The 11,604-nt window shown below is 42.5% G+C and overlaps 1 protein-coding gene across 3 annotated transcripts; it reads left to right on the forward strand.

Moving 5' to 3' along the window:
• LOC111979906 (FYN-binding protein 1-like) lies at positions 1-10,785 on the forward strand. Of its 3 annotated transcripts, none has more exons than XR_011481790.1 (17): positions 1-85; positions 3,348-4,338; positions 6,178-6,304; positions 6,902-6,998; positions 7,098-7,141; positions 7,340-7,463; positions 7,604-7,763; positions 7,886-8,018; positions 8,183-8,202; positions 8,317-8,389; positions 9,208-9,248; positions 9,423-9,485; positions 9,604-9,703; positions 9,794-9,956; positions 10,062-10,095; positions 10,254-10,285; positions 10,474-10,785. XR_011481790.1 is itself a non-coding variant. In XM_024010589.1 (17 exons), exons 1-17 carry the CDS (start codon positions 83-85, stop codon positions 10,494-10,496), a joined length of 2,232 nt encoding a protein of 743 aa, XP_023866357.1. In that variant the 5' UTR covers positions 1-82; the 3' UTR covers positions 10,497-10,785. The 3 variants fall into 3 exon arrangements, 2 of the variants coding, with proteins under 2 accessions (XP_023866357.1, XP_023866358.1); XM_024010589.1 differs by having other exon boundaries at positions 9,419-9,485; XM_024010590.3 differs by lacking the exon at positions 1-85 and adding an exon at positions 1,848-2,807 and having other exon boundaries at positions 9,419-9,485.
• The last annotated feature ends 819 nt before the right edge of the window (positions 10,786-11,604 follow it).

Here is an 11,604-nt window from a genome sequence, read left to right on the forward strand (position 1 = left end):
CAAACAAAGACTCTCCCATACCCAAGGACCACCAGCCCACGTACAGACTGGATAGATTCCCTGGGCGCTGACGGTTCCCACTATGGTGAGTACCAGCCTTACAATCATATCATCGTGAGTTGAGACCCTGAGAAGTAAATGGTACTGTATCTTTATTAGCTACTGTATAACTAGCTTCATGTTTCAAGTTTCAAAGTTGATTTGCCACGTGCACAGGATACAACAGGTGTAAAACAGTACAGTGAACATGAGGCTGCTGAGGGGAGAACGGCTCATAATATTGGCCGGAACGGAGCAAATGGAATGGCATCAAACACCTGGAAACCATGTGTTTAATGTATTTGACACCATGCCACTCATTCCACTCTAGTCATTACCATGAGCCCATTCTCCACAATTAAGGTGCCAACATCCTCCTGTGGTACAGTAAAATTCTAACCTTGAGAGATCTTTCCAACAGCGCAATGATAATCATAACTTAGATAACATAGATAAAAATAATTAAAAGTCTGATTAAAAACCACACAAGAACTGCAATGAGAGTTAAAGAAACATGAGAATGCAAGTATATGCAGGTCAGTGCCAGGTGGGTTTATACATAAAAAGTGAATGGTAGTAGGATATACATGTAACAGGGCAGAACATTTCACTTGGGAAAGCTTTACTGTTTGTTTACAGTCCTTGTTGTACAACGTAGTGTAGTGGCAGGTAGGAGCAGGTGGTAGCCTGTTGATTTATTACTATAGTTTTGTAAATATATACTATTCTATTTTCATTTTCTTTGTTATACGGTGCCCTTTTTTCTTTGCACATTTTTCTTTGAGGTTTTATGAAAGCGCTATGAGACGGAGATTAGAAGAGTTTGTAGGTGTCTTTTTGTTTTTTCTTATTAGAGTAGCTCTTAAGCTCTGCATTAGAGAAGTACTTGTTCCAAGCAGTTTTGCTCAACAGGGTTGTGGCAGTCTGGATTGTGTAATACAGCCTTTTCAACTTGAAACCTTTGCTTCCTCTTTGCTTTTACTCAAGACATGTTATCTTTTATTGAGCTGTAAGAACAACATCTAAGACACTGACCTCTTCTTAGCGTGTCAGGAGGTTAGTTATTTCGTTGGAAAAATCATTAATACTAAGTCATCTTAATTACAACAGCCTACTTTTTTTTCACCCATGGATTTTATGTAACTGCTCCAGGCCATGTCATACCATAATCATCCCCAGCTCACAGACAACTAATCTCATGTATCAAAAAAGTAAATGTGTTGCTGTAGAACCTCTGTTATTGGCTGTAATTTACTCCTGCTAGACATGCAGCACATCTCTGGTGAGGTGACTATAGACAGGAGGATCCTTCAGTCCAGAGGCGTCCTTCAGTCCAGAGGCGTCCTTCAGTCCAGAGGCGTCCCTCAGTCCTGTGGGCTCGGTTATTAGGGTTCCCAGGCCAGTGTCGGCGGCGAGGGTCGCCGTTCCTAGGAGGCCACAGAAGCGGACTAAGACACAACACGACTCCAAATGCCGCCAGGACCTCCGCCCTAATATAGGTTCTCAGGTTTTGGGTGGGCGGCCCGGAATCGCACCTTGGGGGTGGGGTGGGGGGGGGGGGGGGGTGGGGGGTGGGGGGGGGGGGGGGGGGTGTGGGGGGGGGTGGGGGGGGGGGGGGGGGGGGGGGGGGGGGGGGGGGTGGGGGGCGGGGGGGGGGTGGGGGAGAGTGGGGGGGGGGGGGGGGGGGGGGGGGGGGGGGGGGGGGGGGGCGTGGGGGGGGGGGGGGGGGGGGGGGGGGGGGGGTGGGGGGGGGGGGGGGGGGGGGGGGGGGGGGGGGGGGGGGGGGGGGGGGGGGGGGGGTGGGGGGGGGGGGTACTGTCACGTTCTGACCATAGTTCTTTTTATTTTCTTGTTTTAGTGTGGTTAGGGCGTGAGTTGGGGTGGGTAATCTATGTTTTGTGTTCTCTGTGTTGTATTTCTGTGTTGGCCTGATATGGTTCTCATCAGAGGCAGCTGTCAATCGTTGTCCTGATTGGGGAACCATATTTAGGTAAGCCTGTTTTCTGTTGGGTTTTGTGGGTGGTTGTCTTCAGTCTTTGTGTGTCTGCACCAGATAGAACTGTTTCGGTTTTCACATTTGTTGTTTTTGTATTTGAAGTGTTTAGTTTTTGGTTTATTATTAAATTAAGATCAACACTAACCACGCTGCGCTTTGGTCCTCTCCTTCCACCGACGAAAGCCGTTACACAAGAGGAAAGCCATCCATCACTTATCCCTTATTGTCAACAACATGGAGCATACAGTAGTCTTTTACTGCAGCTATCACTAGTGCAGATTATAACAGATGCATGTTCAAAACCTCACACCAGAGTAGAGTTCCCAGAACCTATGGTACCTGTTCACACAGACAGAACACAAATAAAGAGATTTTTTGTAATTTGCATCTTGAGCATAGAAATACAGGATTAACAAGAGACTACAGCTACAACAACAATGTAGGCGGAGACAGAAGTTAAAGAACTCTTTCACCATAGAGTGGTAATCTGATTATTTGGGCCATCTTAAGTCATCGTAATTATATTTTTAACAACCAGCCATTCAATATATTGTTTTTGTCAAATAGTAAGTAGCAGAACCATTATCGTTAAACCAACTATATTGACTATGAAAAACAAAGCAGAGCATGGGTTAATCAAGTAATGTGAGCACAAAACACCTATGTGTCCACTTCCTGTTTAGCACCATGACTTTGTTGCATTTCCTGTGTGATCTGTCACACACTGGGTCCTGAGGGTCTAAGTGCTCTTAGTACCTCAAGACACGAAGAGGTAAGTGAATCATTGTTGGCTTACTTCAGTGAGATTGAAGTGGCTAAAAATACCAACATGGTGCAAACGCAGTATAGTTTACTCAGGGTTCGGTCGTAAGGCTTAGGATCCTTTTTAGAGTCCGTCCTTTGATGAAACTCAATCTGAGCTGTAAAATCACAGAGCAACCTTTCTCTTAGATGTTGTGATTGGTTTGGTATGAGCAACTGTACGTGTGGAAGTTGGAGTAATTTCTAAATGTCAGTTATTGAACAATTGTTACAACCTCCAGCTTTCTCCCTCCTGTCTCTCTCCGTCTCTCTCCCTCTCTCTCCCTTTCTCTCCCTCTCTTCTTTCTCTAGCTCCCTCGTTAAATGTGCCTGTGTTTGTATAGTATAGATATTTCCAATGGTGGTTAATGAATCGATAATGCAATATTGATGTGAATGACATTAAATGTTTCCGTCTTCCTCAAATTCATATTTATTAGGGGAAACTCCTGAGAGTGTATACATAAAGCACACTTCCTCCTCAGTAGTCTTCTCTGTTTCCTGCCAGCAGGACAACAAGTCTGATGTGAAGGCCATCATGGCTCGCTTCAACACGGGGGGAAATGCCACAGAGAGTATCTCCTCAGAATGTCCAAAAGCTGCAGTGCATCCCACCCTGTCCTCAGGACCCCCCATCCAGCCTAAGAAACCTGCCCTGGAGACTAGCACCTCAGGCAGCGCAGCCTCCACCGCGCCCAAACCCAACTTCCTCAAGGGCACCATGTCCACCAAGAGCGCTCCAGAAGTCAGGGACTTGCCCAAAATCAAAGTGATCCCTAGTAAGTTTGGAAACGCCCAAGAGGACAGCAAACCCTCCTTTGTCAAACAGTACCCCTTTAAACTCAAACCACCTGGCCCAGAGATATGCCAGGATGCTGAGGTTAAAAGCCCTTTGCCCAAACTCCCTCTCCAGAAGCCCTCTCTGAGCTTGACCTCGTCTGACACCAAGTCTGCCTTTCCCAAACCACCCCTGGGTGTGGCCAAACCCTCCTGGGCCAAAGACAGCAGCTCCAAACCTGACGATAATGGGGGTACCTCTAACTCCATCCCACCCAAAATACCCCCTTCCAAAAAAAACATAATCTCCATTGCAAAGATGAGTCTACAGACAGAGGATAGTGTGGATGCAGCAGTGGATTCTACAACCAAACCGCTGGGAGCAGCTTCTATCCTCAAACCCTCCAACTTTAGGACTGCACAGAACGTGTTCAATAGAGGAGACACCCTATCTGAGAATGGGGTAAAGGAAATAGCCAAACTTCCCCTCACTTCCAGCGACTCTTGTCTTCCTAAACCTACAGCCAGTAAGAAACCCAGCTTCATTATGAAGCCCCTGGATCCCACCTCCCCGGTCGTGGGGGTGAGCAACAGTAGCCCGCCCCCCCCCAAAATGAACCCCATGCCCAATTTCCTGGCATTAGGGACTGCGCCAGCCAAACCCAACCGGCCTCCTAGGGTCACCTTGGAAAAGTTCAAGAAGGGCACAGAGGCTAGTCCCGGTGGTAAGTGTTCTGTCTCAAACGTAACTAATAAGTCACGTAAGGCCAAATCCATCAATAGCGAAGATGCTTCTGCTGTGGTTTTCTAAACATGCTGCAGTTGTTCAGACTTTCCGTCTTGCACCCAGACCAGAGGGGTTTATGTGGTTGTATGCTCCACTGATCAGAACCCCCAGAGACGGGTAGTAGAGCACACACACACACGCGCGCGCACATGCATGCACACGTACAGTACACACTCACTCACACACTCGGCTGCATCATAGGTCTTCATCACAAGACAGAATCTGACAACTGAGAGACAGATTAAAGCTGTTGAATTTGCTTTACAGTACAGTGTGTTGCTTTATATAAGCTTTGTTACATAAAGAATAAGTGAAGTTAAACACGCAGCTGCGCTGTAATTTAATGTCAAAATGTAAAACCAAAGATGCAGAAATGAATGCTTCTCCTAAATAAGTTCCCTCTCTAGTTTCTCTTTTTTCTTCCTCCTTTCTACAGTGGATGTTTGCACCCTAACTAGGAAGTTCTTCTTTAAACAGGCACATATTCAAGTGAAAGGATTCAGGTTCGGATCCACATGGGGATATGGTTTTGACTAAAGACAGATTTCAGCATGGTTTGCATACATTACTGTTAGTCAGCAGAGAAAACAATCCAATGTGAATTCCACACTCCCCCTGGTGAGAATGTAGGCCAAAGCTCTTACAGACACTATTTATTGATTTGAGTAATGATTGTTGTCTACATGCAGGATGAAATTCACCATATTCAGTAACCAGGTATCCAAGAGTACAAGGGTCATCTCAAACTCTGCTATTCTCCCTTTCAACTACAGAATAACATCCACAGAAAAAGCAGGACTGATGTTTGAATCACATTAAAATTAATTTTATTTGTCACATACAGACAGTGGCGTTTCTAGCTTGTATGGATCCCTGGGCAACCCCCCCCCCCCCCCCCCCCCCCCCCAAAAAAAAGAAAATCTGACATTTGGACACAACCAAATAAATAATGAGAACATTTAAAACTATATACATATAAAAACATATACAAAAATAAGACTCATAAATATAAAAAAATAAGTAACAAAGACAAATAGAAACTAATTTGTGTTGATTTGGCACTCGAGCATCAATACATTACCCATTCCCCAACACTGTCAACCAAGAGTCATGACTAAACTAATTCACCTTGGTGGTGTTCAGACTGGTTTTATATTATTCTTAACGATTTCGCACAAACCAGAAAAAAATGCAACAATATGTCTGTGAAACTATATATACTATATATTCACAGTATTATGAATGAATTGTGGTTTATTTGGTAGCATTTTGTAGTGTGACTGATTTTACTAATTGCATTAGTACTGTACAAAGTTAGAGGTGCGCAATTTGATAGATTCCCCCGCTTCCCCTAGCTCAGGCTTCCAGTGGGGAGACCTGAGGTCAACCTACCCCCGCCCCCCTCCCCATCTTGTACCTGTGAGTGGGAGACCTTCCCAGGCAGTAGCCTGCCTAGCTCACAAACTAGAATCAGTGCGCCCACTCCGACAAGGTTAATTGACCAAAAAGTCCCACACGGTGACATGATATCATTGATGTGACGTGCAAATTATCGATAGAAAACCGATCGCGCAAATGTCACCATTCCGCCCATGTCACTTATACCTAAATCAGCCACTGCATACACATGTTTATCAGATGTTATTGCGGGTGTAGCAAAATGCTTGTATTCAATCACTATATGCAGCTGATTTGAAAATGAACATGTTCATGCAATTTCCTTCTACACTGTATGCGTGAGGAGGTCATCTAAAGGCCTGTATTGTCTCCCCTGAAGGTCCTGCTGGGTTAAAAAAGGGATCTGTTCCCCCAACCCCTTTCTCTCACCCCAGTAACCATATGGCCCCACCCTTGCCCTCTCACCCCATGGCCCCTAGCCTGCCCCTGCGACCACCAGAAGCCATGTGAGTACCGGACTCTGACAATCAGAGGAGAGTCGTGTGAAATCTGGACGATATTAGAAAATACCACTACTGGCATTGAAGTACATCACAGGAGGCTGCTGAGGGGAGGACGGCTCATAGTAATGGCCAGAACAGAGCTAATGGAATGGAATCAAACCCATGGAAACCATGTTTGATGTATTTGATACTATTCCACTCCAGCCATTACCACGAGCCCGTCCTCCCCAATTAAGTTGTCACCAACCTCCTGTGAAATACATACATAATTAAAATGCACATAAGCCTGTAGACACACACTGTACTTGCTTCAGAGCATAGAAACAGCACACCTTCCCTTTCACAAAACCCTGTTTTTTTGTTTATATCCTACTATTCATTATTTCCTTCAGTAACTTTCACAGTAGAATCCCACTTGGCACACGCTGGTTGAATCAACGTTGTTTCCACATAATTTCAATGAAATTACAATGAACCAACATGGAATCTACGTTGAACTGACGTCTATGCCCAGTGGCATACTTGTCCACTGACTTTATTTCCATTGTGATGTGGTGGGTCATTTTGGCCAGTTGACTGACTTTGTGTCTCTGCTTCCAGAATCCAACCTGACTCAGATGAGAACTATGATGATGTGGGGTTAATGAACAATCCTCCACCCCCTCCCTCTGGAGGACATCCTAGTCAAAAGACTAAGGTGAATTTTTTTCCTAATTCCTAATTTGTCCAATTTAGGCCTATTAAATACCACCATACAGGCTTACACTATTCTGACTGCATCTTTTTCATCCAAAAGGACAGTGAAAGTGATGAAATGTATGAAGATCTTGATGAAAGATGGTGAGAAAGATTCCCTCCAAGTTCTATTCAACTTTTTGTATTGTACCAATCTGTGAAATTGGAAACAGGTTTAAGACATAGAGACAGAGGACTCTATAGTGCCCAAAAGCTGATGAGATGTCTGAGACAAGTCTATAGTTTTATATGAACACTGTACTTTAATGAGCATTAACACCACTGACACTTATTTATAATCAGGGGGGCAGTGGAATCAAAGGAGCAAGAGAAGAAGAAAGAGAGGGAGGAGAAAAAACGACAGGTGGAAAAGAAAGAACAGAAAGAACGTGAGAGGAAAGAACAAGAGGCCAAAAAGAAATTCAAAGTAAGTGTACCCAAAAGCTTGTTGTTCGGTAGTTCCCCTAGATCTTGCTGTATTGTAGAGTCCATCCGGTATACTATTTATGAAGTGAATGTGTTTAAGCTGCATCTTCTATCATGTATTTATGTTTCCTTTTGTGTCAGCTGACTGGTCCACTAAAGGTCATCAACAGGGTCCAGGCCAGAGTGGACAGTAAAGGGAGTAAGACGGACCTGGGGCTAAAGCAGGGAGAGTCTATTGACATCATGCGTGTTTTGGACAACCCAGAGGGACGCTGGCTAGGGAGGTCACAGGACGGCTCCTGTAAGTGACAGCTGTCTCCCCCTCCCCCTCCTCCTCACTCCTATTCCAGATTACTTTTCTCCCTCACATCCTTTTGACTGTTCTTCATGTGCAAGACTAACATGTGCTCTGTATATTTGCAGATGGCTATGTGAAGACTGAGTCTGTTGAGATTGACTTTGACACCCTGAAGCGTCAGGGTGTGTCTATATCCAGTCATATGGAACATGAACCGGAGGTATACGATGATGTGGCCTTTCAGAATGACCTCAGCAGGTAAAATGGCTCTCGATCCTGCTGACACTGTAAAAAACATTTGAGACAAATAACCATTGGAAAGACATGAATACCTTATTATAGTAATGTAAAGCATGAATTTATTTCTGTCTTTTGATTGTGTAATTATGTGATCCAATGAAATTATGTCCTCCTCATTCCAGTGGGATCAAGAGTGGAGGAGGTAAGTTTCAAATGACCAAAACGTAATATTGAAACTGAACAACACAATATGGCACTGTGGTCACAAATGACTTTAGTTAAATCTAGATTACATTTTTATCTTGGTCATTCCTAGTGGTTCTTCCTCCACCTCCTGATGAGGATAGTGACATATATGATGAGCTTGACGATTCAAGCTTCGACGTCAGGTGAGAAAATCATGTTGCACTATGATGGTGTAGATTCATTGGTGTGCATTCATCTGTGAGTGTATACTTTCTATGCATGTGTGTGTAAGTATGTGAATAAGTCTGTATGTGCAGCCCTAGCCCCTCGGACTCCAGATCCCCTCCTAAACCTCGCTCTTGGATGTTTATTAAGGTCTTCGACCAGTGGAGGAAAAGCCCAGGCAGCAAAATTGAGTAATACCATAAGATGGATCAGGAAATACACTGTAATTACCTCCTAACCCGATAACCCCAAATATCAAAGCACTAATCAGGAGGGACTGAAGGGATTCATTACTTCACTACTGAATAATTTAATGAAATCATACTTAAATCATCCGTGCTTGACTTGGACTGAAATAGGTGCTAGTACTCATGTTGGGTCCCGGTACCGTTAATATTTAGGTGCAGAAGTTCCACAATACCAGGAGCTCAAGCAGTAGAAAGTTTGGGGTAACGGTACTTAGCTCTGGTGAGCTCCTGCCCAAGTCAAGCACTGTAAATCATTAAATAAAATACTTATTTTACATCCTTTAATGAATGAACAACCTTCCCCATTTCTGTCTATACATCTACTGCAGATGCACTCACTTACAATGTTCTATGTACAGGTGTGAAAAAAATATTCTAATCATAGTTCAATTAGTTGTGATTTGTTGACCTGTTTTTTGTTTTATTATTGCTAGATTCTCTGTATTGATTTGTGTCCTTTTGATTACAATGAACCCACAATCAATAAAATCAACTTGCACCAGCCATAACATGGACTAATATTTTTATTCTGTTTTTGTCATTTTCAGAGTATCCCCACCTTCCCAGTTTGACCAGACAGGAAATACTGGTAACTTAATATGATTAATATGCAGAGTGACTATGTGTGTTCTGTGTCGGTGGCATTACAACAACTGAAGAATAGAAGTTTGAGAACTATTGTTAACTTCCCTTCCGTTTCAATGTGTTATTGATGTTATTTCTCTGCATCTTTTGTTGTTCTAAAAAAATCTTCTGAAGTCAGTGATTCAGATATTTATGATGATGTTGACACCACTAACTTCCATCTGCCTCCACCTATCAGCAGGTAATGACAGAGAGAATATTTTTTACCCGTGTTTAAACAAAGTCGCTGTAATTACATAAGAATGTCCTTATCATCCACTGGGAAGCATTTTGATAATGTCCCGTTTTTCTCTCTTCAGTCTCCCACTAAATAAAACCAAGGGTAAGGCTGAGGACAAAGATCCTAAAAAGCTAAAGAAATTTGAAAAGGAAGAGAAGGAATTCAGAAAGAAGTTCAAGGTAATTTGGCTATTATCACAATTTACGTTTATAATTTTAAAATTTTTGTACATTCGTTCGACCCTCAAACCTGACCTCTCATACCTATAGTATGATGGGGAGATCCAGGTACTCTATCAGGTGACCATCATTTCCACCTTGGCCAATAAGAAGTGGAGCAGTAAAGATCTGCTTTTGAGACCTGGGGAAACTCTGGATGTTATCGTTCACCCTGTAGACAACAAAGTCATCTGCAGAAATGAGGAGGGCAAGTGTGAGTAACAATGAATCCTCAGTATGATACATAGGCGTTCTGCAATAAAACAAACCTGCAAGGGGACTAACTTCAATGATCTCTTCCCATCTCTCTCTCCTTCAGTTGGCTACGTCTTGACCAGCCATATTGTAGTAGAGTAAGTACAACACAAAAACAGATAATACAAAATCACATCCATAAATACAAGTAATATACTGTATAGCATGTAATTAACAGTTTACTAAACTGCAGAGAAAAATGCTTGGATATGAAATACCCAGAATTTGATACCAATCATCTGTTTTGCTTTTACAGAGATGCGGATATCTATGATGACATTGGTGATGGTATGTTTCAGACCTGACATGCAATGGCATTTAATAATGAATATCATAATATATGCTAAATCAGAAGATCAAGCGATCAATGCTATCAATTTTATTCTTACAATATGGTGCTGATATGTTTTTCTTGTCTGAGAATTTTTTTTCACAAATGTCAGTCATCTCTAGTAATAGCTGTCATTTCTTTGCAGATTGTATCTATGACAACAACTGAACACTGTCTACAAAGTGATGCGATATTTGTATTTTGGGGGTTTCTTGTTTATATCAACAACCTTTATCTAATTTACTGTGATTATTTTGAGGTGAAGTGGTTTTCATTCAAGAACAACACAGTCCACAGACACTTCCTCCCTTCATGAATAACTGTGACTTTGCATTGAATAGGCCGAAATGACATACAATTTTACGTTTTTATATTGAAAGTGTATTTCAATGCTTATATTCTATATTCAACAAGAGATATTAAAATTCTGATTGAAAATAAAGGTGCAATGATGATACATTTTCATCAAAATAATTATTTACCATTTGCTGCCAAATATAGCATGTCAGATCAGTTGTCATATGGTTGGCTGGTTCTCACCTGACAGGTGAGTTATGTCATATTGTAGGCCTACTGAAAGTAAGAGTCCATTAGTGATGTGGAGTTCGCAAACGATTTGTTCTTTTTTAACTACTCTTTTTACTGACTCGAGAATCATAATTAGTTTGACTGAGTGACTTGTTCATTTTAGTTCTTTGCTTGACCTGCTAGTGCTGGCAGCAATGTATCCTACCACTGAGATATAATAGAGGCCCACAGTGGAGGCGTCATGATACCCAGCTGTCAAACAGAGAAATGGTTCCAATCGCTTCTCCACCAGTAATTTTTCCCATAGGGAATTTTAGAAACACTTAAAATAAGGGCGTGACATTTTGATAACCATGTAAATCTCTAACAAGGTGACTTTCATCAATATATTTGGCTCTATTTACTCAGATTCAAAAATGATCATTAGCATCTGTCACGATCGTGTGGAGGAGAGACGGACCAAAACGCAGCATGTGAAAAATAAGACATCTTCTTTTTATTTTAAGAAGGAAAAACGAAACAAAACACTTTACAAACTAACAAAACAACAAACGACCGTGAAGCTACAAAACGAAAGTGCACACACAAGCTACTAACGTTTAGACATAGACAATTACCCACAAACACCTAAAGCCTATGGCTACCTTAAATATGGCTCCCAATCAGAGACAACAATAACCAGCTGTCTCTGATTGAGAACCAAATCAGGCAACCATAGACTTTCCTAAACACCTACACTCAACCATAG

The sequence above is a fragment of the Salvelinus sp. IW2-2015 genome, linkage group LG20 (genome assembly GCF_002910315.2).
Source record: "Salvelinus sp. IW2-2015 linkage group LG20, ASM291031v2, whole genome shotgun sequence".
In the NCBI taxonomy this organism is placed as follows: domain Eukaryota; kingdom Metazoa; phylum Chordata; class Actinopteri; order Salmoniformes; family Salmonidae; genus Salvelinus; species Salvelinus sp. IW2-2015.